This window comes from Parus major, chromosome 9 (genome assembly GCF_001522545.3).
Source record: "Parus major isolate Abel chromosome 9, Parus_major1.1, whole genome shotgun sequence".
Classification (NCBI taxonomy): domain Eukaryota; kingdom Metazoa; phylum Chordata; class Aves; order Passeriformes; family Paridae; genus Parus; species Parus major.
The window spans coordinates 22,364,735-22,391,904 of NC_031778.1; the positions used below are offsets into that span (position 1 = coordinate 22,364,735).

A 27,170-nucleotide genomic window follows, 5' to 3' on the forward strand; every position below is an offset into this window, starting at 1 on the left:
TCTTTCAGGCCCTGCACTCTCTCCATGCATTTTGTACTGAACCTGCCTCCAGGCAAAAGGGAGAAAATGAGTGAAGAATCAGAACTTTCCTGCAGACACTAAAACTCCTCTCCCCAGCCAAGGTCTGCGAGCTCTGCCAGGTTTTCCAGCACTGCTCTGAAGTTTTCCTTTCCTGTTCCCACCTCTTGCAACCCCTGCTAAGGGAAAGTGCACTCCAGGATGACTTTTGGAGTTAAAATGGTGTGATAGAGGGCAAGGGATTGGAAAAGTTGGTGTTTCAGCCTTGTACGGTTTCCATCGTGTGAGGAAAGGTGGGAGGAAGGCAGGAGAAGTTTATGGGGTGCATGAACCATCAGGGATCTGTGTAGGGCAGGATGATCATGAGCAGAATCTACTGTAATTAAAGTGATGAAAGATAATTCTAACTCCTCTAGAATAAAGCATTTCCTAATAGTTCCACATGGATAAGCTTTGGAATCAGAGTGGCCTCAATATTTTGATTTGTAACCTCAAAATCCATAGGTTACTGCAGAAGTCTGTGCACCCTAACTTAAAATTTAATTTGTTTTTTCCTTGCAAGCTAAACACCAGGCTGCAATAATGGTGTGTGAGTCATATTGACTACATATTAATCATTTTTTATTTTCTTCATTGAACCTGATCCCTATTTGAGACAAAATACAGAATTATGTAATATCACAAGGAGCTAAGAATATGTGAACATTCAAAATACTACTACTACTACTAATGATAATAATAATAATAATGCCTTTATCTTTTCACTGGCTCTATTTTCTCAGTGGCTTTGATTTCTCCAAGACATTTATACAAGTACAGACCATAATTGTGCTAATAAAGAGGAAATTATACCGATCTATAATTAGAGTAATAAGGAGAAAGGTACAGCAGATCATAATTGAACCAATAAGGGGAAAATATAATCATGTTTAATGGCTTACATGAGTGTTAGTGTCTTCTGTATACTTAATAAATTGGCACCCATTTTCATGGTGTGTATCTGAAACACCTTTCCTGATATTATCAAATTACCCTTCAGATCTATTGTTGGGTGCTTCTGCTGGTCCTGGAAGCCCCTGTGGGGTGAGGCCTTTTGGAATAATCAGAATATTAGCAGAATTTCAGGTGGCTTTGACCATCAGCTGCAGTCATCTCTAACACTTCCTCCCTTTCCAGGTTTATTTAGGGTGTCCCTGGTTTGAATCCCTGGGTGCACAGGTGGGTGGTCTCATAGCAAGGGTGAGATTTGGGGACAGAAATACAGAAATGGTTGAGAGGTGCAGCCCCTCGGGGTCACTGTGTTTGGGCATGAAAAGATGCTCTGCAAGCAGGATATGCTCCAAGGACAAGGCAATGATTTATTTCCTAATATTCACAGTAGAATAACGTGTCTGCAAGCCCCAGAGCCGAGCATCAGTAATTCCTTGCTGCTGCTGCTGCTGCTGCTGCTGCTGCGCTCCCACCTTCTGTGGGCTTTTTTTTAACCTGAAAATTTCACAGCTCGCAGCTTTGATGTGTTTCCCTGCGAGTCCTTGAGCTGCTAACTGTCCCCTTCCCAGCAATCTTGTCTGCAGTTTGACCTTTTGGAGCTTGTAGAGCTCGAGTTTACTTGTTTCCCTCGCAGCGTGGTGGTTTGCTCAGAGGTTAGAGCCAAGGTCAGGCAGATGCTCGGTGTGGAAATCCAGCCAGGGATCAGAGACAGAGCTGAGCCCTCCCAGGGGGGTTTGCCAAGGCTGAAGTTTAAAACAGCCTCCCCACATCTTCACAGAAGTGACATCAGTTGTAGTTTGGATATAATTTGCTTATTGATTCCTTCTCAGCTGTTAAAAAAATCAGGATGTTTCCTGCTTTTACCGTGAGCATGTAAATATTTTCTCAGACATGTTCACTCTTGGTGTATGACATCCTTTACCTTAAGGTGACACCTGCGAAGATTTTCAGCCCAGTTACCCAGTTATTCCAGTTATCCTGGATCCCAGGTGCTGTTTCTGAGCTGTGGATGGCTTGGAAGGGCAGGACCAAAACTGGTGAACTGGATTCTCCATGCACAGAGAACACCCTGGGAGAGAGGCTCGTGTTTTCCACCAGAAACATCTGAGATATGTATTTTTCCAAATGTTTTTCTCTCTCAAAGGTTTCTCAGCTCTGCTAAGTCCTGAAGATAAATGGAGAGAGAGAATTTACAAGAGCACAGAGGGACAGGAGAAGGGGGAACGGCTTTAAACCAAGAGAGGGGAGGTTTAGATGGGATAAAGGGGAGGAATTGTTCAGCTGGGGCTGCCCCTGGATCCCTGGGAATGTCCAAGGCCAGGATGGACATTGGGGCTTGGAGCACCTGGGACAGTGGAAGGTGTCCCTGCCATGGCAGGGGTGGCACTGGATGGGCTTTAATGTCCCATGTTTCCATAATTCTGTGATAATATGGAAAGTGTGTCACTTAGGATATTAATAATACTTAGGTAACATCATGAAGGGCAGTTAATAGTGAACTAAATCCTAACAAAATATTCTATTTTTATAGTACATATTTTTATGTATTTCCATAGATATTTACATATGACACCTATTGTTTTCTAAACTTCTTAGACTAACAAATAGCAATTTTCCCTAGAGCTGAACTTTGCTTTCATTTCTTCAGACATTTGGACATTTCTTTGATCAAAGTCCCTATGTCAATGTGGCAGTGATTTCACATCTACACATGAAATAACAAAAAAGACACTTTTATATTTTGTGGCCATATTTAAAAGCCTTGCCCTGAATAAAAAATGACATAAACTTATAAAACCTCATTAGGTAGATAGATATAGATATTTAAAAAAAGAAAAGCACAACCCATAAAAGAAAGGGTATAAATACATACATGTATGAAGGTGTACAGCATATATATATATATATATATTTATTTTTATTATTTTTATATATATATAATATTTTACCTCCTTTTCTTCCACTCTCCCATAGGATCACTGAGAAAATGACAACTCTCCACACAATCACTGAGGGCATAAAATGTATTTAATCTCTAATTTTCGCACAGGTATTTTTAGCAAGTTAGGTAATAACTAAAAGAAGTGTTTCCTCTCACAGCACACAGTTGTGAAACTTTAATTTATATGTTAATTTTTTTAATTAAAGGGGGAAAAAATATAGAATTTGGCTTAGTTGTCTTGAAAAGTACAGCATAATAATCTAACATTAATCTGAAGGACAGCAGTGGAGGGTCTGAGAGTTACCTGAAGACATCAAGGTAAGCCCAAGGCTGAACTTGGAGTTTCCTGGTGCCTTGGAAACAGCCTGAGACAGGGGATTCACTTATCCCAGGGTCACCTTGTCAGAAAACTCCACATTTTGCATTTAGTGCCTCAGAGCAGGAGGCTGCTCCGGGTGCCTTGGGCTCTCTGAAGAGGAGCAGGGAGGGGAAGGCACAGCCCTGAGAGCAAATGAAGGAAGAAATGGACAATGTTTGAAAACAGATGAAGCCAGAAGCGGCATTTTTAGCGTTTGAGTCTCCTGCTGCTTCTCCACCGCTCAAGGCAAAGAGGTTGAGAGCATAAGCATGGTCATAATCATCTGAAATTTGCTTTAAAGTGGCCTCTAACAAGATTTGGGGTTATGATTCATCCCTCTGATGTCACAGAAATGAAGGAAGCGTGTGTCACCTGGCCACATCCCCAAATGGGCTGAGGAGGCAGCGGAGAACACCGAGAACTGCCTCAGTCTGGGTAGCACCATTTAGTGTTCCCTGCACTTGAAAGGTTCTGATCAGCAAGAGTTGCCATCAGAAATAATTCTGAATTAATCCTATTTTGTTACTAAATATTTCTGTTGCACTGCTGAGTTAACAATCTGGGTTAAGAATTCTGAAATCCCACTGTATTGGACAGTTCTGCACTTCGAGTTTAGGGATTTTTCATAGAATTATGGAATCCTCAAAAGGCCTGGGTTGAAAGGATCCTAAAAATCAGCCAGTTCCAACCCCTGCCATGGTGGTTTAGGTTTTGGGTGGGACATATTCTCTCCAGTGAACATATCCATACAAAATACCTGTGGAAGTCTGATCCTAAAGGATGCAGTAAAATTACCAGGAGAAATGAAATAATCCTGCTTTCTTGAACTTTCATCTGTTAAAACACTAATTCCCATGCTGGCTTTAAAAACCTCACTTGTAATCTCCATATTAAGGTCTATAAACTTCATCCTTAACTTTTTATTTCCGCTTTATTCCTGTTCTGTGCGTTGCCAAATATTGCTTTTGTGTAATTGAAACAGAGCTGTAGTTTGAGTATTAAACAGGGAAGGTAATTGTGTTTGGCTCTAAAGGGGGAAGCAAATGTGGACAGCAATAAAAAAAAGCTTAAATTGTGGAAAAATTGGGGTTTTTTTTGGTTTGGGTTTTTTTTGGAGCAGAGTTAGAGAGCAGATGCTGCTGGGGGACAGCAAATCCAGTTCCAAGGGGCATCTCTCTGGTTCCATGGTGTGGCTCAGGGAAGGGGATTGATAACTTTGTAAGGGTGGTGCATGGATTTTTTTTCTTTTCTCCACCCCTCTGTACCCCACAGAATCTTTGCATTTTAATGCAGTGTTGTAGGACAGCTGTGGTTCAGCCTGGTTTTGCACCTGCAGCGTGGAATTCTGGTGGGAACAATGCTCAGGAGCCTTGGGAAAAAGGAGGATATCAGGTGTGATTCCCTGTTTGGAGCTTCAGAATAGGGAGAAAGCAGCATGTGACACCACATGGGTCCCATTTTTAACCCTAAAATCAGAAGGGCACAATGCAGATCTGTGCCATGGCCTGGATGGGCAGGAGCCAAGTGATGCAGCTGGTGCCAGTTGTTGGCATGTCCAGGCAGGGCACATTCCTGTTTTATCTGCCACAGCTGCTAAAACCAAAAATAAATACTTATTTACAATGAAAATCTCAGATTTGAGTACAGCAAAAAAAAAAAAATAAAAAAATAAAATTACAGGTGAGAGAGTGCTCTAAGCAGGACAAAGGAGAGGCATGAATTATTATATTTACATTTCTATTTACTCTTACAAAATAGATGCCCCAGGCACGGGAGAAATCCCTGCGTTCCCCCAGCCCTGTGGCTGGTTTTGCCCAGCCTGGGGTAGTCCCTGGAGCATTTCCAGGGCTGCTCTGGGAGCAGATGTGGGATGGGAGGCAGAGGCTGCCTGCAGATCAAGTGGCTGCTGCCAACTCTCGCGAGCTCCATGTCAGAAAGAGTTGATTATAATGTCAGCACTGGCCAATTTACAGGCTTAAAGCAGCAGCTGCATCACTGCATTTCCCCCCAGGGATCCCACGATCCCCACTCTTAAAAACTTTGTAGTTTCTTGTAATAGAAGCGGGGTAAGTGATTCTCTCTTTGCACGTCTCTGCCTGCCAGGATAATTTGCGGTTCCGCTTGATTTGCGCGGGGATTGGGATCTCTGGGAATGCTCTGCTCTGCCCATTTGTTGCTCTCCGGGGGAAGCTCTGCAAATGGAACGAGTGAGCAGCGTGTGGAGCAGAGCCTGGCATTATTCAAGGGATCCTGGGCTAAGTAAATTAAGCTGAGCTAGAAATCACTTATTAATTCAACCATCTTTCCTATTTAAATAGCGATTATGTAGTCCGGTGTATAGATTTTCTTTTGGCTGGGTAAAGATTTGCAAGGGGGAGGAAACAGGCGTGGAAATAAAAAGTGTTCCCTCGCTGAATAAGAATGCAAGAGTAGAGTCTGTTTAACTTTTGCTGGGGGAAACTACTACAGCAGCAGCTTTTTAAAATGTGCAAACACACTGAGTGATAGAACTCTGCTGGGTTGGTGTTGATGAGCTAAAGCAATCTTCTGACCCTTTTACTCTCCTTGTAATCATCCAGTAATGTTTGTTTTGCTCGGTGTGCTTTACGCTGCTGAGCTTGGTTTAAAGCAGCATTAAAATCCTTATTAAATGTAATATTTGCCAGGCATTCAGGGTGTAATAATCATCCTCTGTCACTTGTTACTTTTGTTAATATTAGCAGAGTGACCTGAGAGTAGATGAGTCCTCTCATTCAGTAGCACAAAAGTTCTGTGTTTTTCAAGCTTCATCCAACTTTTTTCTCTGAAATGCCAAAGCTAATTTAAAAGGTACAGAACTGATTTTTTTGGGTTTTTTTTCTCACTAATATTATGATCTAAAGCTATTGCCTCTACATTTTGCAATGCTACGTTGTACTCCTCCTGTCTCTTTTTAATTAACAGGAAAGTACATGAGAAGAATTAATTACTATTAATATGGATTAATCTTGAGGAACTTTAAAGTCTCTTGTTTTTCTTACCATCATTTTCTTTTCATAATGACAATATTTTAAATATCTTATTATTTCTAGCTTGTTGTGGTTTGGTCATGATCAAATTCAGTGAGGGAACAGTGTGACAACAACAGACTTAGAGAAATAACTTCTCCCATCTCATAGCATTACTGGGTGCTCCAAAACCCTCCTCCACCCTTTCTCCATCATTATCCTTCTCCCAGCTCCAGTGGCTTTTCAGGATTTTGCCTTTGGTTTTGCAGAGGGGCTGAGAAAAGCCCTGGAATGCTCAAAACAAATGATTTTTTAAGCACAGATTTACAGAGCAAACCAAATCATTCTTCTCACCTCTCCTTCCATTGCGTCTCTTAAATCTTCTTGAGAAAGCTTTAAAATGAAACGTGCTTTGTTAAAAATATAATCCCAAGTCTGTGTTGGTTTAGCAGGCTGGAAATATTTAGCAGACTGGGTAAGTTATGCCCAGTTCTCTCAAAGAGAGTGGGGTTTAGGTGTGTTTCAGCTACCTGGGGTAAATGCAGGCTCTGGTTTTGGGCTCTGTGGAGGTTTGGGTGGGTATCAGGAAAGGTTCTGCCCCCAGAGGTGCTGGCACTGCCCAGGCTCCCCAGGGAATGGACACCGAGGCTGCCAGAGCTCCAGGAGCCTTTGGACAGAATTCCTAGGGATGCACAGGCTGGGATTGTTGGGGTGTGTGTGCAGGGCCAGGGCTTGGACTGGATGACCCTTTAAAATCAGAATATTCCATGATTCTATGTCTGGCACAGGGAGAGGGGAGCCAAAAACCAGCGAATGTGTGACTGAGCCTCCTGCCAGTGCCAGGGCGAGTTGTGCTGACCCAAACTCCCTGGGAGCTGACAAATCCCATCTCTAATATTTAACAAAAAAGGGACAATTGCAGGTTTCTGTCCATCAAGCTGAAGACTTGGTGGAATGCAAGGCCAGCTCTGAAGTCTATTGCCCTCATTTCCTACCTCATCTATTTTATTTAAACAAAACAACCAGAGCCTAACTGTTTATATTTTCTAAAATTTATCCATTTTCTGTCTGTTTAGATGAATGCTAAAAATATTGTCCCTGAAGATTCCTCCCTGCTCCTTTGATTCTGTCTCAAGGTTAGGAATCCCTTTGCACAAAATCTTCCTTTGCTCCCCTCTGCTGCATTTTCTTTCCAAGAACAGGCAAACAAGCAAGAGGAGCTCAAATTAGGCCACAGCTGTATTTTCCAGAGAAATTATCCTCATTCCTTTTAAGGACATGAGTGCTCCTCATTAACAAAGAATGGCCTGTTTAAAGGGACAGGACAGAGCCCTCGATGTGTGACAGGGAAGCAGGAAAAAAAAAAAAATTAAAAAAAAAGAAGGGAGCTTTGTTGAGCATTTTCAGATATGTAAACCATAGAAATGGATTTATGCAAATAGGCTTTTTGAGAATTTTCAGTTTCAAGGGGATAGTGCTGAGGTTTTATTTGAAAATGTTGGGGTAAATAAGATTATTAGGGGGCTTAAATGTGATACATAATCAACATTCATACACTTAGCTTTAAGGTAATACTGATTATCACTTGGAAAAGTCCTCAGGAAGAACTTCTATTATTAAACACTATCTTCATATATTCAAAAATCCTTGACATTTTAGAATTTTGATGTTAATTATAAATAGTTGAATTATGACTGCTTCAGGACTCTGCTGGTTGCAAACTTGGTTAAGATGTACTAGAAAAACAAGATCTTGGAAGAAATTATTCATTTAGGTTTTGGTTGGTGGGTAAACCATCTGCAGTAGTCAGAGCCTGCTTGTTTGATTTCATCTCTCCTGGTTTGTCTTCCTCAGCTCTGCAGTATTTTACAAGAGAATTTTTCTGAAGTGTTGACCAAATACTAAATGCAATCTTTGCAACACAAATAAACAACAGGAACTTACAGCTGAAAACTCCTGTGCTTTGTGTAGCAGCACCTTCTTCTTTCCCGTGCCCCTGGGATGTCCAACACCCTTATTTAACAGACCATTGTGGTACCAGTACATTGCAACACTAATTCTGAATTTACTTCTTCGTCCTGTGTTTCAGGCATCATGATTTGGACAAATGGTCCAAGTCTCTCTGCCAGATTCCTGATGGGGTTCCTTCTCCTGTCCATGTTCACCAGGAAGGTGGTGCCTGAAGAGATCATTGCAACCAAGAATGGCAAAGTCAGAGGGACCAGCCTGCAGGTGCTGGGGGGGACAGTCACGGCTTTCCTGGGAATCCCTTACGGGCAGCCCCCCATCGGGAGGCTGCGCTTCCAAAACCCAGAACCTCGGGAGAAGTGGGAAGATGTTTGGGATGCCACCAAACACGCCAGCTCCTGTTTCCAGCCCATAGACACAGCTTACCCGGGGTTTGCTGGGTCAGAGATGTGGAACCCAAAAACCAGCCTGAGTGAGGACTGTTTGTACCTGAATGTGTGGATTCCTTCTCCCAAGCCCAAGAACGCCACTGTCATGGTGTGGATTTATGGCGGTGGATTCGAGTCTGGCTCCACTTCCCTGCCTGTCTACGACGGGAAGTTTCTGGCCAGGGTGGAAAGAGTGGTCGTGGTTTCCATGAACTACAGGACTGGTGCTCTGGGGTTTCTGTCCTTGCCAGGAAACCAGAAAGCTCCTGGAAATGCAGGTTTGTTTGATCAAAGGCTGGCACTTCAGTGGGTCCAGGAGAACATAGCAGCCTTCGGAGGCAATCCCAAGAGCGTGACTCTGTTTGGAGAGAGCGCCGGCTCGGCCTCTGTCAGCTATCACCTCCTTTCTCCTGAAAGCCACCCCTTATTCACCAGGGCCATCCTGCAGAGTGGGTCTGCAAATGCCCCCTGGGCTGCAATTACATCTTCTGAGGCCAGGAACAGAGCAGTGGCTTTGGCCAAACAGCTCCAGTGTCCCACCAGCAACGAGTCAGAGCTCATTCTCTGCCTCCAAGACAAGGACCCGAAGGAAATACTGGAAAATGAAATTTTTGTCATTCCAAATCGTTCTCTTTTACAAGTCTATTTCTGTCCGAGCGTGGATGGCGATTTTCTGGCCGACATGCCAGAAGCACTGATGGAGAATGGTCTTTTCAAACAGACCCAGATCTTGGTGGGTGTCAATAAAGATGAAGGGTTATCGTTTCTGGCATATGGAGTGCCTGGCCTCGACAAGGATAGCGATGGCTTGATCAATAAAACCCAGTTTGAAGCAGCTTTAAGTCTGGCCTTCCCAGGAGTGAGTAAACTTGCCATAGAATCCATCAGCTTCCACTACACGGACTGGGAAAACGTGGGAAAGCCGGAGCACTACCGGGATGCCATCGATGACGTTATCGGGGACTACAACATCATCTGTCCTGTGGTGGAATTCACCACCAGCTTCACCCAGCTGGGCCACCATGCCTTCTTTTATTTCTTTGAGCATCGCTCCTCCAAGCTGCCCTGGCCAGAGTGGATGGGGGTCATGCATGGCTATGAGATCGAGTTTGTGTTCGGGCTGCCCCTGGAGAGGAGAGCGAATTACACCAAGGCTGAGGAGCTCCTGAGCCGCTCCATGATGAGATACTGGGCAAGTTTTGCCAAAACTGGGTAAGTTTGCTCTGGAAGGTTGGTTGGTTGGTTGGCTGGTTGGTTGGTTGGTTGGTTTACTGGTTGGTTGGTTTACTGGTTGGTTGGTTTACTGGTTGGTTGGTTTACTGGTTGGTTGGTTTATTGGTTGGTTGGTGTATTGGTTGGTTGGCTGGTTGGTTGGCTGGTTGGTTGGCTGGTTGGTTGGTTGGTTGGTTTATTGGTTGGTTGGTTTATTAGTTGGTTGGTTGGTTGGTTGGTTGGTTGGTTGGTTGGTTGGTTGGTTGGTTTATTGGTTGGTTGGTTTATTAGTTGGTTGGTTGGTTGGTTGGTTTATTAGTTGGTTGGTTGGTTGGATGTTGTTTCACCAGGGAAAAAAGCTTGACTGTTTGAGTGCTGCTTTGGAGCCTGACTGGAATGATGGAAACAGATTAATTGTTCAGTTATCCAGAATTCCTCTTTTAGTTCTGACAAAAGCACTGTTTTAATACAATAAGCTGTTGAGGTGTTGCTCCCTGTACTGGACAAGCTTAAGGCAACGATGTTTATCCACCCATAAAAGCAAACACAAAACATTTCTTTGCCAGGGCAGCGGCCGTTCCAAAGGCAAGTAATGGTTTCGAGAGTTAGAAACAAAATATTTCAAACACTAGAAAAGACTTCCAGCAGTAGAAGGAGGAGGAAAAAAGCCCAGTTTCCTTGAGGATGTAATTTTCTGGGAACATTCAGGTGTACAACAGGGAGGTGTGTTATGTTCACATGATGAAGAGGCTGGGATTTCAGAAAGCTTCTCCTTCCTGTGTGCTGTGAGTGCAAGCCCATGACAAATCACTCTCCAATTCCACTCCGCTCATCTTGAAGTGAAATATGGCCCAGCCTGAACAGGGAGAAAATAAGAGTATTCCATTTGGGTGTTTGGAATGGACTGAATCCAACCCCTCTCCAGCTGCAGTCGGGGGAAGTGAGGCAGCCCTTGCTCCTCTCAGCAGGGCTGGGGCTCTCAAGGAGATGCTCAGTTTGAAGTGAAAACATTTCAGGGCAGTAACAAAAACAGCCCCCACCACAACAATCATGTAGGATTAGTCCCAAGCCTGATGGGAAGAGGAAGTATCTTCTTCTAGAAGTTTAGTTTGTGCTCTCTACTGAGAAAATATATTTACAAAATTTAGTGCCTTGGAGAACATACAACCAAACAGTCAATTCACACTCTAAAAACATTTATTTAACTTTAATGTCAAAATCCTGCGTTAATTCTGTTTCTAAGGTGGACCTGTTGTTTGATTTGTCAAGGATATATAGATTTGTAAAGGAGGAAATCAACATTGGAACAGGATCTAATTAATTTTTTAATAGATTAGAAACCAGAGGGGACCACCGTGCTCATTTAGTCCGCCCAGCCTTGTACATAACACAAAACACAGGTAGGAGTGAAGTGCTCCCACTGATTAAAAATATTTCCACTGATTAAAAATCCAGAACAAACATTGTTAGGTTGTTTCAAATCTTAATGCTGCTTAAAATGTTACATTATAAAAGTAAGTCTTTCTAGACTGAATTTACCTATTCTAACTCTACATTCTCCAGGTTTCACATTTTGTTTGACAATTTCTAAGATTCACTTTATGGTTTTTGTTCCATATAGAGGTTGATTATTAAGGATCTATTAAAATAATCCTTAACGTTTTCTTTTTTAATTGTTTGTTGAACAAACAGATCATACCCTTGAGACTTGCACTAATGTGCTCTTTCTCAAATAACAACTCTCCACCTTTAAACCTGTGATTCATCCACACCTTGTTGGAACTTTCCCTGCCAGAATTAAACACTGTCATCCCCAAGGAGTTGTAATTCCAGGTGTCACCTCTCCCTTCCAGCTCAGCCTGATTTTCCCCTTTTATCCATCCAAGGCAAGCTCTCCTTGTGCTCCCTGGTGTTACCTTGGGGATGTCATTTGTCAAAGGCTCCACCATCCATCCCAAACCCACCCCCAGCCCTGTGCTTCCCCTTCACCTCATCCTCCAGGGTGAACTCACTGGTTATTTTTATGTGCATTCCTTTTTTAACAGATTTACTTATCAATGTGTGTGATTGATTGATTGATTGATTGATTGCCTTGATTTGTAGGAGGATTAATTACCTTAAAAACTCCTATCCCCTTTATATGCTGGAGTTTATAATATTTCTCTTACCAGAAGAGATGAGCATATCACAACTCAGAAAATAACTGTACCAATAGCTGTACTCATCACTGCCTAGTGCTTTCATACAGCTTTAATTACTGCAAAATTGAATCTAAAATTGAATCCATGAGCTCTTCCTGCCTCCCTCTCTGCTCAGAGCACACCCCTCTGTGTGAGTGTGGTGGGGAGGGCTGTGATGCAGAGCAAAGCTTCCAGTGGGGCTCACAGTCTGGAGCTGAGCTGTGAGCTTGATTTATCAACGCCAAAAATGCATCTGATGGGTTCCCAGGATGAATTCTGACGTTGGGAAAGGCTTGGGAACCCTTCCTGCAGCATGAAGATGTTCTGTGACACCGTTCCTTTGGGGCTGGTGTCATCAGGCCCTTGGTGGAGAGCAAAGTGAGTGAAAAGTTCCTCATTCCAAGCTGCAGCTCCCCATCCTGCCCTAAAGGAGCTCAAAGCCAGCATCTCCCACCAGAAACAGCACACCCTGCCATCAAACAGAACAATCTCTTCGTGGAAAAAGAGGAATTCAGATCTATATTTGATTTTGCAGGTTGATATTTACATTTCTTTGAACTATTGGCTTCCACTGGATTATGTATATATTTAATTTTCATGTATATAGCTTTTATGTATATATATATAAAAATCTCAATAACCTGCTCTGCAAAACACAGTTCCTGTCACTGCAGCTCCTAAAATGAAACATAAGGTACATTCAGGTTTAAGTTTGTGGAAGACAGCGCTGTCACCTACTCTGATCATCATTCACACTATAAGTAGATTACCCCACAGACTGAATTTCAAGTGGTTTCCACAGCAAACAGCAAATAATCCTCCCTCTGCTCCTGCCACGGGGATCCTAACCATCATTATTGGGAAAAACAATACAATCCAGCAATTTCTGCGTTAAGAAAAATCAGATCAGGATTAACCCTCAGTGTGACCCTTGACTCATTATTCAGATCAGAGAAGCCTAAAGCTCTGTATCCCATTCTTCAGAGGGATCAAGGAGTAGGGAAGTAATAAAAATTCCTAATAATTTCAAGATTAATGAGGGATCCTTTTTTTTTTCCCCAGCACATATTTGAGCACAGCAAAGATTTATAAGGAGCTGGGGAAGCCCTGTTTTGACATAATGTTTATAGGAAACTCTGGCATGATCAAAGGGCAAACCTCTGAGGGGAAAATTACCACTGATGTCTCCAGCAGATGAAGAGAAAAATCAAGAAAAAATGAGAAATATTGTACAGCACATTTTTTAGTGAGGGTGTTTGACCTAATATTCTAATGTGCTGAAGTACAAAAGCACAAGGGAGGGGAGAGCAGCCTGCAGAGGAAAGGAGAAGAAGTAGAGTCAACAAAACTGGAAGAAATCTTGTTTTTCCTGGTGTTTTCTGGCTGGGAGGGACTGAAAGGTGCCAGAGCTGCTCCTCATGAGGGAGCCTTCAAGCCCAAACTTTGACTTTAGTGTTCTCTGGGTTTTATTATCATGTGAGGAATAAAAATACTGATAGGAAAAATAAAAACATGCACTTAGGAGCAATTTCTGTTTCTGTCATGGTTTAACCCCAGCCAGCAGCTAAAACCCACAAAACTGCTGCCCTTTTCCCCCACAGAGGGATGGGAGAGAGAATTGGAGGGATAAAAACAAAGAAAACTTGTGAGAAATCCTTAATGCCATGTAAGGACAAAAGAAAAGATGTTGGGGACAGAAAGTGACTCCTTCAAAGCTTCCCAAGAGTGGGAAATTCTTGATTTCTGCATTTCTCAGTAACTGAAAGGACACTGCCAGCCAGCCCAGGGCCTCCCCATTCCACCACCATCCCCAGCAGGAGTGGATGCAACCTTCCAAATCTCTGGGCACTTCCTATTTCACATCCTGGCTAAAAATAGACATCAGTGATTACTGATTTTTCCTGGAAAAATACAGGAAAATTCCTATTTTGAACATAAACAGGGAATGGAGATATAGAGGCTTCTGTAGGAGACAGGAACACACATTTCTCCTGTGAGCCCTGGAGTTGGTGCTGATGTTAGGCTGCAGTATCTCTCTTCTGGATCCCAGGGAATAGTGCCATTTCTAGGAATCTGACATATATTTACATAGTCTATGAAAATCCTGCTTTTTCATGACTGATTTTGGGTATCAAGTAGGTTTGGCCAAATATCCCAGCCTTTCCAAGTGTTGTTAAGATATTCCATGGAATACTTTTATTTTTCAGACATTTGAGCCTTGAAAGAGCAACATTTTCATCATGCCCTGAAAAATCCTTGCTCTACCAGCAAGGAAACAAAGAGACTTATTACTCCTGCTGTCTGAATAAATCAAGCCTAATAAAATATTTGGGTTATAAGAAAGAACAGATTCCAAAATCAAAGTTCTTGATTCACACTTTGAGGTTAAATTCCTCCCTTCACCTTGACCTGGGGTGCCTCAGGTTATTCTTGCATTTAAGGGTATTGGCAGCTGAATATCAATTCATAGCCTCAAAATCATTTGGTAAAATAGCAGATATCATCCCAGTTAGACAAAGAGAGATGGGCAGATTGGATTCAGCAGGAAACCGTAGTGTGGTGTCATGAAAAGTGCTGGATCAGCTCTGCTATGATTGTGTTTGTGTGGAAACAACATTCATTTTAACAATATTGTTAATTTTCAGTGGTCTTCTCCTAAATTCTTCCCAGCACACTGGATTTTAAGCCAGGCTCGTGAAAAAAATATCAATCTTTCCTTTTAAACACTTTTAAAGTTTCTTTTTTGGCCACACTTTTGTTATTCTTCAGAAAGCTTTTGAAAGCAGGCAGGTGACACTCACAGGTCCTACAAATCCCAAGCCCCAGGAAAGGGGAAATTTTATTTATCCTGAAAAAAACTAGATGGGATCCCAGACCTGTGGGTGCCTTTTGCATTGTTTCATCCCTTAGATTTGGTAATTGTGTTCTTTAGTCATGAGAGGTGCACAGTGACAAGAGCCAGACAAATCAGATGAGCTGAAAAGCTGAGCAAGAACATAACAGGGCACGCAATGATAATATTTTTTAAGGCTTTTTGAAAAATGTTTTGGATAAAAGGAAACGGGCAAAACTTGTCTCCCTGCCAGTTTTACAACTGCTGAAACAAATCTTTGCAGCTTTTTCTATAAAGTGAAGCCTTTGAAATATTTCCTCCTATGTTTTAGGGGAATTTGTGAGGCTTTGATTGTCCCACTAAAGCTGTGAAGCACTTTGTCTGGTTATTATTGCCTTTCCCTGATGTTCTGCTGGTAGACACATAATAAATTTCAGAGCTTTTGTTACCAACTTATCACAAGCTGTTTATAGAGAGTAGTTTCAGAGCAGTGAGAACAAAACCAACAGCCTCATATAGAGTCCAGGCAGCACTTGAACTGGGGACCTATATACTCTGGGTATGGGAAGGACAGAATATACTGGGAAAAAATAAAAATAAAAAACTCCAACCACTTTTAATTTCCTTATAGCTCAGGAAGTTGGGAGTTTTATGTCCCTCTGAGCCATTTCAGGGGAAGAAATTTACTGTGGGCTGTATTTCTGACAGGGATTCGCTCGTGCTCACAGGGAGAGAGGAAAGTTTTTGGATTGGAGTCACTTTGATCTTCACAGGGTCTTCAAACACTCCAGAGCCAGAGCTCAGGGTGAACAAGAGGAGCTTTTCCTCAGCTGCTCCTGACATCTCACACCCTTCCAGAAAAATTCATGTTTCACCTTAACAAGTGATTTTTCCTGATCAGGTTAAGAATTCAGACAACAAGATTTTTGGATTTAAGAAAAAAAAGAAGAGTATGAACAAAGCAGGAGAGAGTGTCCCAAAAATACAAAAATGTGTAAGGAAAGACTTTCTTCCCCATGTTAGGGAAAATCAAAGCTTTCACTTTGACCAAAAAAAGGACACATTTACTCTCTCATTCACTGTCTTTCATGTGAGTAATTTCTAGGCAAAGAAATTGCAGAAATTACAGTCTCAAAAAAAAAAACCTAAAAAAAAAAAGTTTAATTTTAAAGAAAATTTACTCCTATTTTTCCACCTTTGGTTCTGAGTTCTTAAAAGTGACTCATCATCTTTACCAGAGTTTCCATCCATTGTTATATTCAGAATCAGTAATGGAAAAACCTTTTTAGCAAACAAGTAGGAAACAGCAGATCATGGAAAATATCAGTGAGCAGAGACTCACCTCAGCAGGCATCTCTCTCTCTCCAGCTTGCAAGCTGACAAGCTGTCATTGAATTCCAAAACTGAAAACAGGAGTGTTTGATTCAGATGTCTTTTGAAAACAAGTTTGGGGTACAAATTGCTGAGGTTGGTTTAATTTTATTACAAATATTGCAGATTACAGGAAGATGTCTCTTTCTTTTCCAAATGTGCAGCAAAAGCAATTCTGTCCACGCGGATTTTCCTCCCTCCAACAGATGAGTCAAAGCATTATTTTCAAACAGGAGATGAGAACATCTATTAAGGAAATGTCCAAATATTGTAGGAGTCTTTGAGTGAGAATAAAGCTAAAAGCCAGGGCGGAAATGCAGAGGATGGCAGTGCTTTGTGGAGCAGGGCAAGCTGGAATTCAGAGGGTGAGGGATCAATCAGTGGTGATTCACTGGGGCTGAGCAAGGTGGAGCCCTGGAGGACAGGGAGGTCTGAGGGGAGTCTGGAGAAAGAAATGGAGCTGGGAAGGGGCTCAGCCTGGAGAAAAGGGGGACCAGGAGGGACCTTCTGGCTCTGCACAAGTCCCTGCCAGGAGGGGCAGTGAGGTGGGGTCAGGCTCTGCTCCCAGGGAACAGGACAAGTGGAAATGGCCTCAAGCTGCCCCAAGGGAGGATTAGGTTGGATATGTGGAAAATTTCTTGTGTAAAGGGATGTCCTGCCCTGGTAAAATCTGCCCAGGAATGTGGTGCAGTCCCCGTCCCTTGAGGGATCTAAAATCCTCCTGGATGTGGCACTTGGGGACATGGGACGGGGTGGCCTTGGCAGTGCTGGGTCAGCAGTTGGACCTAAAGATCCTGGAGGTCCTTTCCAACCTAATTCAGTTGGATTCAAATGTTGGATGTGGCTCTACCTTTCCTCATAACTGTGACAGGTTAAAGAGCCTGTACTAGACAGTGCTCCCTGCTGTCCCAAGGCCCAAAGCCTCTACACAGACACAGTCTGGGGAAAGGAGAGGCATGAAGAGAAATAAACATTTCAAGAGTGAAATAAAACCATGGTGTGATTGCCACCTCAAATTTGGGAGTAGCCCTAAGAAGCCTGGGTGGAAATATTTTAGTGCTTGGTGGGAAGGAAATCGGAAAAGGAAGAGGGGAAATGTAACTGCTGCAAGACATCAGGTGAGCAAGAAATGCACAAAGAAGAAAGAACAAAAATGAGATTGAAATATGAGAGCAGAAAATATCTGAAAGACTCACAAACTACTTGAGGGGGAGAAAAAACCTGAGAGCAGAGAAATGAAGGAAGGGCACACATGGACTTATCATGAGTTGTATCTGGGGCAGGTTCACATAAAAACCAGGCACTTCAGAGAGAATGTATTTTACAGGCATGTAAATACGTGGTTCCAAAAGGCACTGAGAAGTCCTAATTAATGTTCACTCACACTTAATCCCTTTGTCAAGGGCCACTCTTCTTCCGTGCTGCTTTTCTGCAGCTCAGTCCTTGTTCCATCATCAGGAAGCAGAAATGGAAGTTGGAAAGGTCTGCAAACCTCATTTTTCCAGGTGGTTCTGGAACACTAATCTGGAGTGATGCTGAGGAGTGTTGCAGAAGGAATGGAAACCTCTCAGTGCACATTTTAATTTACTCCCCAACGCCAGAGATTGGCTGTTCCAGGGAAGTGGCAAAGGCGAGAGGAGAGGAAATGAGGAGCAGCAGAGGTTACCCAACACCACCTTTTTGAAGGGAGCTCAATTTGGTGTTTAATTCTGTTTTCAATCAGCTGCAGGGGAAGGCAGTGATGGGGAAATGTAGTTAGAAATTCAGTGTTGGGATTTGGGAGATTCTGTCCCCAAGAATATGAAGCCGTGTTGGTAGAAATTGGGCATTTTGTGCTCACAGTTGGTGATGTTACACAATTCTATAAAAAATATAAAATTGAAAGCTGCCATCCTCTGCTTTCCCAGACACTTCTGGCCACCATCTGTGCCTTCTACCCTTCCTTGCAGGAACATTAGAGAACTTCTTAATTTCATAAAATACAAGTCCTAAAGAGCATTACCTCAAATTTACACCTCCTCCTACTGGAACAGCTGCTAAAATACAGTGATTTTTTAAATTCTAACAAAGTTCTTCATTTTAATGAACTTTTAAATATGTGCCTCTCACGGATCTTATTCATGGTGCAATCTCCAAGTGAATTTTCTGTACAACTGGAAATGCTCAGAGGTTTAACAGATGGCTTCTTCCTAGTAATAAAGTAATCTGCATACTGTAATTTCCAGAAAACCCTCTCAATTTTGAAAGAGAGGAACTTTAAAGAAGTTTCTCCTCTCTTTTCAAATTGTTTCTTCTTAAGATCAACCCTTCCACGGCTCCCAGTGCACCTGCTGGAATTTGGAGATGTCCCTCTTGCTGCAGTTCAAAACAGAGACTCAGAAGAAGTTACAAGAGTGGGGCATAATTCAAATTTCTTTATCAAAGAAAGTCATATGGAACTTCCCCTTGTAAATGTCAAACCTACAATGAATTTCCACCATAAGAAACTATTATTATTATTATTATTATTATTATTATTATTTTAAATATTTGGGGAGGGGGTTGAGAGCACTCTATCTTCTTGTTTACATTTCCCAGTATGAAGCTGCAGTGGTTCAGTTTCTGATGAAGCAGTAACACAAATTGCCCCCTCCTGAAAGCTACCCAATAGTTTCATTTTTAGGAGTGCTCAATTTGGCCTTGATTACATGGTCGTGAAAGTTTGTGACTCATGCACTTCCTCCCACTCACAGAAATAAAACAGTAGTAGAAAATATAAAGAAAAATGCCACTGTGATGAAATCCATCAGGACACGACGGAATCCAGAGGATTTTGGTTGGTGCAGGGCTCTGTGGAGCATCCATCCTGAAAATAAATCATGATTAGGGCAATTTCCATTGAAAACAAATCTCAGCTATCATATCCTGGCGTAGTATCAACTACACAGTCTCAATTGCAAATTTAGTCTCTAGAGATAAGAAAAGCACTGAACACATTTATCCAACAATTTCTGAGTGCCTGGGATGAACTTTATTAATGGCAGAGAAAGGAAGGAATGGAACCAGCAATAATATCCATGAGCACAGTATTTACTCTTTCTCAGAACCAGCTGGGCTGACAAATTTTACCAAAGAGACTGGGAGTTTAAAACACAGTATTAATAGTTTTATGGCTATAAAAAACATTTTTCTCTCCCTTCACGCCCTCTCTTTTCTGATTAAGCCCTGCTTTGTTCCAGGGAGTAATTCTGGGTAAGATATTGTGTAAGTTTGTGGTCTTGCAGGTCATGAGGAGGAAGAAGGGTTGCAGAGGAGATAAAACAGCCTCAGAGGATGACTAAAAGGGCAAGTGCCACGTGCCTTCTTGTCTACTTATTCTTTTACTTACCTGTTATGGAAGGTTCTTCCTCCTTCAAGGTCTCAGCGGGGTTCAGGACCTTCTTCCATTTCCAAATATCCCTCTTCAACCCCTACAAGTTAAGACTAAAAGCTATAGTTCCATTTGAGCTCTTCCTGCAGCCAAGACTGTTAAGAAATAACAGCTTTGAAAAGTGGCCCTTGAAAGCTGAAATTGATACCACACAAAAGGGCAGAAGGATCTCACAAAATACTTTACAGGAACATTGGGGAAAAGAGAGGTGAAATTGTTCTTTCAGCATAAAGAAGGACTAAGCTGGTGTGTTGCCTCTCTCATGTCTACCCAAAAGCGATGTAAATATGAAATGTGAATATTCACACCAGAACCTGAGTCCTGGAGAAGGTGTGAAATCATCACTGCCACAAACAGCTGGACAGGTCTGGACCTTGCATGGTAAAATCCCATCCCTCCCATGTTTTGTGTGGAGTTTGGGGTTCCTGAAGCAGCCCCAAACTTGGCTGGAGCATTTCAGAGTGAAGGAGACCCATGTGCAGCAAGGCCCAGAGGGTCAGAAATGCAGGCAGGGGTTGAAGGGCTCGTTAGCTCTGGCTCAAACTCGTTATTTCTCCTGACACCAGGGCAGGCTCCTGTCCAGGAGCCAGGGGTTGGAAGCACCCAGCTCCTAAATGCTCAGAAAAGAGCTGGGGCAGAACATCCTGCATTTAAATGTCTCAAATGCTCCATTATTTATGGCAAATACCTTGTATCGAGCAGGAATTCGTGACATCCATGAGCAAGAATTGTTTCAACTCAATGGGTGCTCCAAGAGGCTCTGTGGAGCAGAGCACAAGACAAAAAACATAATAACAAATAGCACAAATAACACAAAGAAAAAAAATAAAATAAAAAAAGAATAACAGCTTGTTGCTTCATTTCCTGAAACTGATATTGGTCATAATAGCACATCCCACGATAATTTATAGTTAAAGGCATTTAAAGAGGCAGCTGCTGTGTCCAGGCTGGAATCTGGAAGGAATATCCTGAGCTTTATTTAGCCTGTGAAGGTGTAAGAAAGCCTGGCTGTGAAGGTTCTTCTCCAGTTTCTCTCAGTTAAGGACTTTGCCAGCTGGATCCTGCTGCTTTCTTCAGGGATCAGCAGAAGGAATAATATTTACCCAGGCTAGAACGTGCAAAGCAGTTTCCCTTCGCTCTGGCTCGGGGACACTTTGCAGTCAGTGGATTATGGACTGGTGTGTGTGATCTGGGAGTGAGAGCTGAGCACAGCAGGGTATAATGAACTTCCCAGAACCAGCTGATTACAGAGGGACTTTGAAGGATTCGAGTCTGCACATCCCTGGGACTCGTAGTGCTCAGCAGAGGAGCCCTTTCTTCCCTTACTCTGGGAATCTCAGTACGGCTCAAATGTCAAAAAATCAGGATTTTTGCACTTTATTAAGGAACAATCGTATGAGAATTATTTTTTTTTTAATTTCACTTATGTAATAATTTAAATCAGTTACATGAGAAATGTTTAATTACTTACATTTTAAGAAACCAATCACTATTTTTTCACATCCACAATGCCATGCAAACAAAGCCTCACAAAACCTCCTGCTGTCTCTACCCCATCATCCCCCTGGGGACCACACCAGCCCCCCAAATTGAGATTAACCTGGCAGCCAGTGTGCTGCAATGAGAAAATGAGCAGAGGTATAAATATCACCCATCCTGGCCTTGAGGAATCATGTGGGACATCTGGCTGTGCTGGCCTGACTCATGCCACAAACACTTCCCATCCCTCCAGGAGGGCCTGGAGCTGCTCATCAGCATTCCTGCTAATTAGGAGTGTCCTCCTGTCCAAGTGGGAAAGAGGGAAAACAACAAAATGTTTTCTCCCAAAATGTGAGGGGATAAAAACAAAGAAAAGGTTCATCTGTTTGGTTTAGACCTTTGAGATCATCCAGCCACCAGACAGGTGTAGAAGCACCCCTCTGTCCCAGAGCTACCCTTGGGGTGAAATTTTTAGGTTTTCCCTGCTGTTTGATGCTGAACTGACTGTTTCCATAATTCTCAGAGGTTCTGTAGTGCAGCTGCAGGAAATCTGCAAGAGTTGGGGTTATTTTTGCACTTGCATTCCCTCCAAGGCCATCCCCCTTCCCAGTTTTCTTGTGATAACATTCCATAAAATCCCATTCCATGGACACCAGCTGATTGCCAGTGCTGGCCAGCAGCCTCCAGGGATCACAAAAGCCAGCAAAAGGGATTGACAGTCCCTCCCTCCTGCCTTGAAACCAGCTTTTACAAGAAAAGGGGCCAAGTTGGAAACGAGCATCGTCAGTCCCAGCCAGGGCGAAGCCAATCCACTCACACTGACAGGGACAGGTCTCCCTTGGATTTCTGCTCCTCCTGCTCAGGGGAAGCAGAGGGTGCAGCAGAATTATCATTCATTTTCCTTCATCTTAGTGGGCACTGAGATGTGGGATTGTTTTTCTTGTGCTCTGGAGAAACGCACAACGTGAGTCACAAGCAGAGCAGCTGAACAGGGACATGGTGAAAGCTTGGGACGGTCTAAGCTGGACTGTAGGACACTTGTTTTACAAAGGTAAATCCCAAAACAGCCTAAACATGTTTTCAGGAGGGTTAGCAGAGAATGTTTTCCATTCTGGACTTCAAAATACAGCTGAACACTACAAAAGAATAAGCTCTGTGTTAACGATGGAATTCACTCTGAGTTTTCACTCTGCTGTGCAGAGCTTGCTCACAAAAATAAAGGGAATATTTTCCAGGTACTTTATATCCTGAATGTTTACCAAAACCAGTCAGATGATGAATTACATTTTTTTTTTGTGCATCTGTATGATAAACCATTTGTAAAGGTAACGCTGTGTGGATATTAATACAAATGCAGTGAGCTGGTATTGTTTCTCAGGCTATATTGATCATATTAATGAGAATGGTAATGTATGTATGTTTATTATGATTAACAGAGCTCTGTTCATGTTGCTTTTTCCATTTCAATGAAATTAACTTTCTCTTTCTAAAATTGCTGAAGATGAATATTAAATACAGAGAAATAATTGGTTAATAAGCTCTTCCAAATCCTTCTTCACGCCTATATCCAATTTACTACACTGCTATAAATTAATCTTGAAAACTTAAAGTTGTTGGCAATTGTGGATGGAAAAACCCAAAGGGGGAAGAGCCTGATCTAAGTAACAAGTACAACCAAGAAACTTCCACTTCAAGACATATTTAACAAAACAATTTATTATAAATGAGCTGCTGTGCCACTACCAGAGTAGGGAGAATCCAGCCCATAATTCCAGGGCATATGCAAAGAGAAAACATAGCTGCAGGAATGAGACAAATTCTGTTTACATCAGAGTTTAAACACAGGTGGTTTGAGGTTGTTTTTTTTGTTTGGTTTAGTTTGGTTTTGCTTTGCTTTGCTTTCTTGCATTTCTTTTCTGGGAGCAATTCAAAGAATTGTATTTCTTCATTGCCTTAAGAACTGCTCCTGCAAATGGTAAAAAGGGAAAAAGAAAAAGATTCTTTTTAAGATCTTCACTGAAGCTCACGTTCCTGGTCTAACTGAAGATGTCCCTGCTCATTTCAGAAGGTTGGATATTCCAAGGTCCCTTCCAAGACATAATATTTGATGATTTTCTCCAAACAAAATTCAGGCCTTCTCTGAATAAATCTTGTCCAAGAAAGGTGTTTTGACAAGATAAAAACACAAAACAGAGGCCTGTCTTGAAGATGCACAACCCAAACCCTTTACAGGACACAACATCAGGCCCCAGTGCCAGCACTGAAGTGGTAAAACTGGAATTACTGAGGCACAGATGATTCAGCTGTACCAGAAGATAAAAGAGCAGAGCTTTAAGGAATTGATAAAAGATGATAGAATGGAGATTTCTGTGCAAATGGAACTTTTTTTATTTTTTTTCAAGTTTCTGTAATCGATCACCAAAGGTTGTCCATCCAAACCTAAATGGGCAGAGACACATTTGTGCAGGGTATTGGATTCCTGTCTGCTCACTGAAGATATCCCCACCATAATTTCACTGTTCTCTATGAATATTATTACTTTGAATTTGGTGCAAAGAACAGGGAATTTTACAGCCTATTCTGGGCACTGCAATTCTCATCATGAAGTTATTAATAAGAAGGGATGAACAGTAATTGTGAGGGAACAACAAGGTTATAATCATAACTTGTTCCAAATTATACTCCTGTGATCTCCACTTTTGCTCTGACTGGGAGCTGCTTTTTAACTTGGGAAAATTTCAATAATAAAGGCAAGAAGGAAATTACTGGGCATTTCTTTGAACAGTAAACTTCCTAGAAATGCAGAGATTGTCATAATCAGCAGGTTCATGGACACTTTAAAGTGCTGAGTTCACCTGACAGTTCTTTCAATCATTTTTTAGTAAAATACATCTGTAGCCATCGAGGCATTGTGTAATCCCCCCACACACCTGTAAATTATAATGTGGGATGTCATGATTTATTTCATAGCATAAAAGCTGTTAAATGAATACTGACAGCACCATTAGCGTCCTGATCTTGAACTGAAGTGCAAGTCAGCTCTGCTTAAGTCATCATTCTCAGGAGCCACAAATAAATGTGCACTTTAAAAAAGTGCCATGGGTTAATCAGATCGGAATTAGTCAAGAAAAATCGGTGAAGAAAGGAGCAGTTCAGGAAATGACAGCCTGGAGCTCTTATTCCAGCATTGGTTCTTGGAGCAGCCAAAGCCAAAGACCCCAGAACGCAAAAACATGGGCTGAGAACTTGATTAATTCAGAATTAACTGAGAGATATCGATATTGCTTCAGCATCTTGTGCCCTGAGTGCTCCCATCCACACCTCTTGCCTCGTTCCCTCTCTTGGGAAGCAGAACCCAAATGGGCTCCACTCCCTGGACTCCTCTTTGCCTCCAGGAGGAGTCCTGGTGAAAAATAAGAGAGGTTCAAAAAGATGAACTGAGCTCAGAGTTAATTTATCCCTCTGAGAATCATCAATTACTGCTGCTCTGCCCTAAATCCCAAATTCCTTGAGATCAGCTTCTAGGAAAGAAAATGGCTCCTTGTGCTTGCCCTGATATAAAATGGTTCATTTCTATTTTTAACTTCTTCTGAGCTAATGGTGATCTGGGACTGTTTGAAAAACAAATCTACTTATTTTCCTAAAATTCATGCTCTGTTTTGTTTGTTCCCTAATGTAACACTGCCCATTTTGTTGTCTCCTACACATTTAGACCATTTTTCCCCCTCACACAGATCCTGTCATTTCTGGAGGTGAAATCTGGATGCCTGTCCTTAGAGCCTTATGAATTCTGTTGTTTTATAAATATTTATCACAACTCTTTTAATGCCAACAGCTGTGCTCCTTTCACAGGCAGAGCTGTTTTATAAAGGGTCAAGCCCTCTGTGTCTCTTCCCAGTTCCCACAAGATTTCAGATTGTTCCCATTTGGCCCTTCACTAACCAGACCCAACACTCCTCCAGGAGGGGAGCTCCTTCTTAATGAGGAATAATTGTTCTCTCTTCCAACACAGATCTTACCCCAGTTCAGACATTATTTGTTCATCCCAGTCATTTATTCCAATCTGTTTGTCCATCTGAAGGGATCAAAGCATTCAAACTAAACCACAAACCACTCAACCTCTCAGACTGGCAGGCTGGTTACTTCTAGAGTCATCCCTAATCATTCACAGCCTCTGTGAGAATATCCAGATTCAAAAAGTTGCTTGAATATGATCTTTTATTAAGTTTTCCCCTTTGATGAACCCAGAACACCTCAAAAGGGGAATTATTTTCTTCAAATGAGGGTAAATCAAATTTATCTGGCTTTTTTCCCCTGTTACTTCCCAAAGGACACATCAGTCACTCCAAACTAACACACTTAAGCTGAACAACGATTAAATAAACCCAAACCACGCTTTATTGTGTGCTGAGGTGGTTTCTCATTGTAAATGAAGTGTTTCTTTTCTCATTTAGAGCTCCAAACGGGACCCTGACTAATGGAATAAGATGGCCAGTCTTCACTAGTACTGACCAAAAATATTTGACACTGAACACCAACACTTCTGAGGTACTGACAAAACTACGAGCTCAGCAGTGTCGATTCTGGAAACACTTTTTCCCCAAAGTCGTGGAAATGACAGGTAACAAATCTCTTCTAGATGCTTTTATATAAAACATTTCTGCAAGGATAGTTTGCTAGATGTTGATGTGATAATTGGGTTCTCATCTTTTTGTTCCTGTTTGTGACTGGGATGTTCAGCTGGGTAAAACTGAGTTGGTGTTGGATAAAACTGTGTTGAGGGTGGACCCCAGAATGTGCCCTGTGCTTCTGGCTTGGGGTCACCACCCTATTTTGTACCAGGACAAAACCCAGGGGCACACCAAGGGCCAGGACTTCGTGATTTGGAGATTTTCTGTCCTAAAATTCAGATGCTGCCACAATGTGAGCACTGAATCCTCTGTTCTTTGGTACCCCCCAAAAGAGCCTTGGTGCCACCAGCGTTCCTGGGTGCTGGAGAGATCAGGAGAATCAGCTAAAGGGGAGTTTGCACTGGGAATTCTGGAGGCTTCAGATGTTCTGTATAAACTGTTACAGGATGTTATATTTGGCTTATATTACCTATTATTTATGGGATTCTGTTTTATGCAACTGATCCCCCGAGGAGATGAAGTGGCACTGCCAAGAGGGGATTGTGGTTTCCAGCTCACGTGAGAGCCCTGTGTTTTATTTCTGGAGAAACATTGCTGACAACCCAGAGGCTGCAGGATTTGCCTATAGAAAACAGAGCTGATTTGTGCCTGGCCATGTAAACAATGGATTTATGAGGTTTCACTGCCAAGAAAAGTACAATTGTTTAAAACTTTAAGGTCAGTTGAACACAGAAGACCCAAATTTTTCGAAGAGCAATGGCACTGTTTTACCAAAGCCTCTGTGCTCTGGATTTCAAAAGGAATTGATTTTATAAAGTGATTTTGCACCTCTAGAATCACATTCTGAAGCTTGACTGAAGGAAAGTCTCATTTCAAAAATGAGATACACTTTTAAGATGTTAATTAGTAATTTAAAATCTTTCTCTAAGACTCAGTTTGAATGCTCATCCTAAAAAACTCGTAAGCCTTAAAAATATGTAAACTGTCATGGTGCACAGATGATTCCTTCTGAAATAATTTATTCCTTCCTCATTTGAGTCTGTGACTGTATTATGGCTCAACTTTTATCCCCTCTCAATTCAACAGATGTTTTTCAATTAAATCAAGAGACACGAAATCAGTAGGTAAAATGAATAATTTATGAAGCCTACAGTGTGATTTTAAAATCACAGCGTTCCCAATTACGGGTGGATTTCAGGGAGGTTTCAAAGATTCTGACAACTTTGTGCTGAGCCAGGAGAACTGAACTCTTTTACATTTTCATATTCCTTTAACCTGGCAGGGAAACCCCAGGGAAAAATGTGGAAACTACAAATGGGCTGAGCTTAACTAAGGAGGAGAGGAGAGGAGAGGAGAGGAGAGGA

The 27,170-nt window shown here is 42.0% G+C and overlaps 1 protein-coding gene across 3 annotated transcripts in view; it reads left to right on the top strand.

The window, feature by feature from the left end:
* The window catches only part of BCHE (butyrylcholinesterase), a 45,398-nt gene that overhangs the window by 12,035 nt on the left and 6,193 nt on the right, over positions 1 to 27,170 (top strand). Inside the window, exons 1-3 of one of the 3 annotated variants that reach the window (XM_015638268.1) lie at positions 5,201 to 5,374; positions 8,385 to 9,903; positions 25,630 to 25,796. In XM_015638268.1, coding sequence (XP_015493754.1) covers positions 8,390 to 9,903; positions 25,630 to 25,796 — 1,681 coding nt within the window. In that variant the 5' untranslated portion in view covers positions 5,201 to 5,374; positions 8,385 to 8,389. Of the gene's footprint in view, positions 1 to 5,200; positions 5,375 to 5,491; positions 5,568 to 8,384; positions 9,904 to 25,629; positions 25,797 to 27,170 lie in introns of those variants that run through there. The other 2 variants (XM_015638266.1, XM_015638267.2) reach the window with 2 other exon arrangements.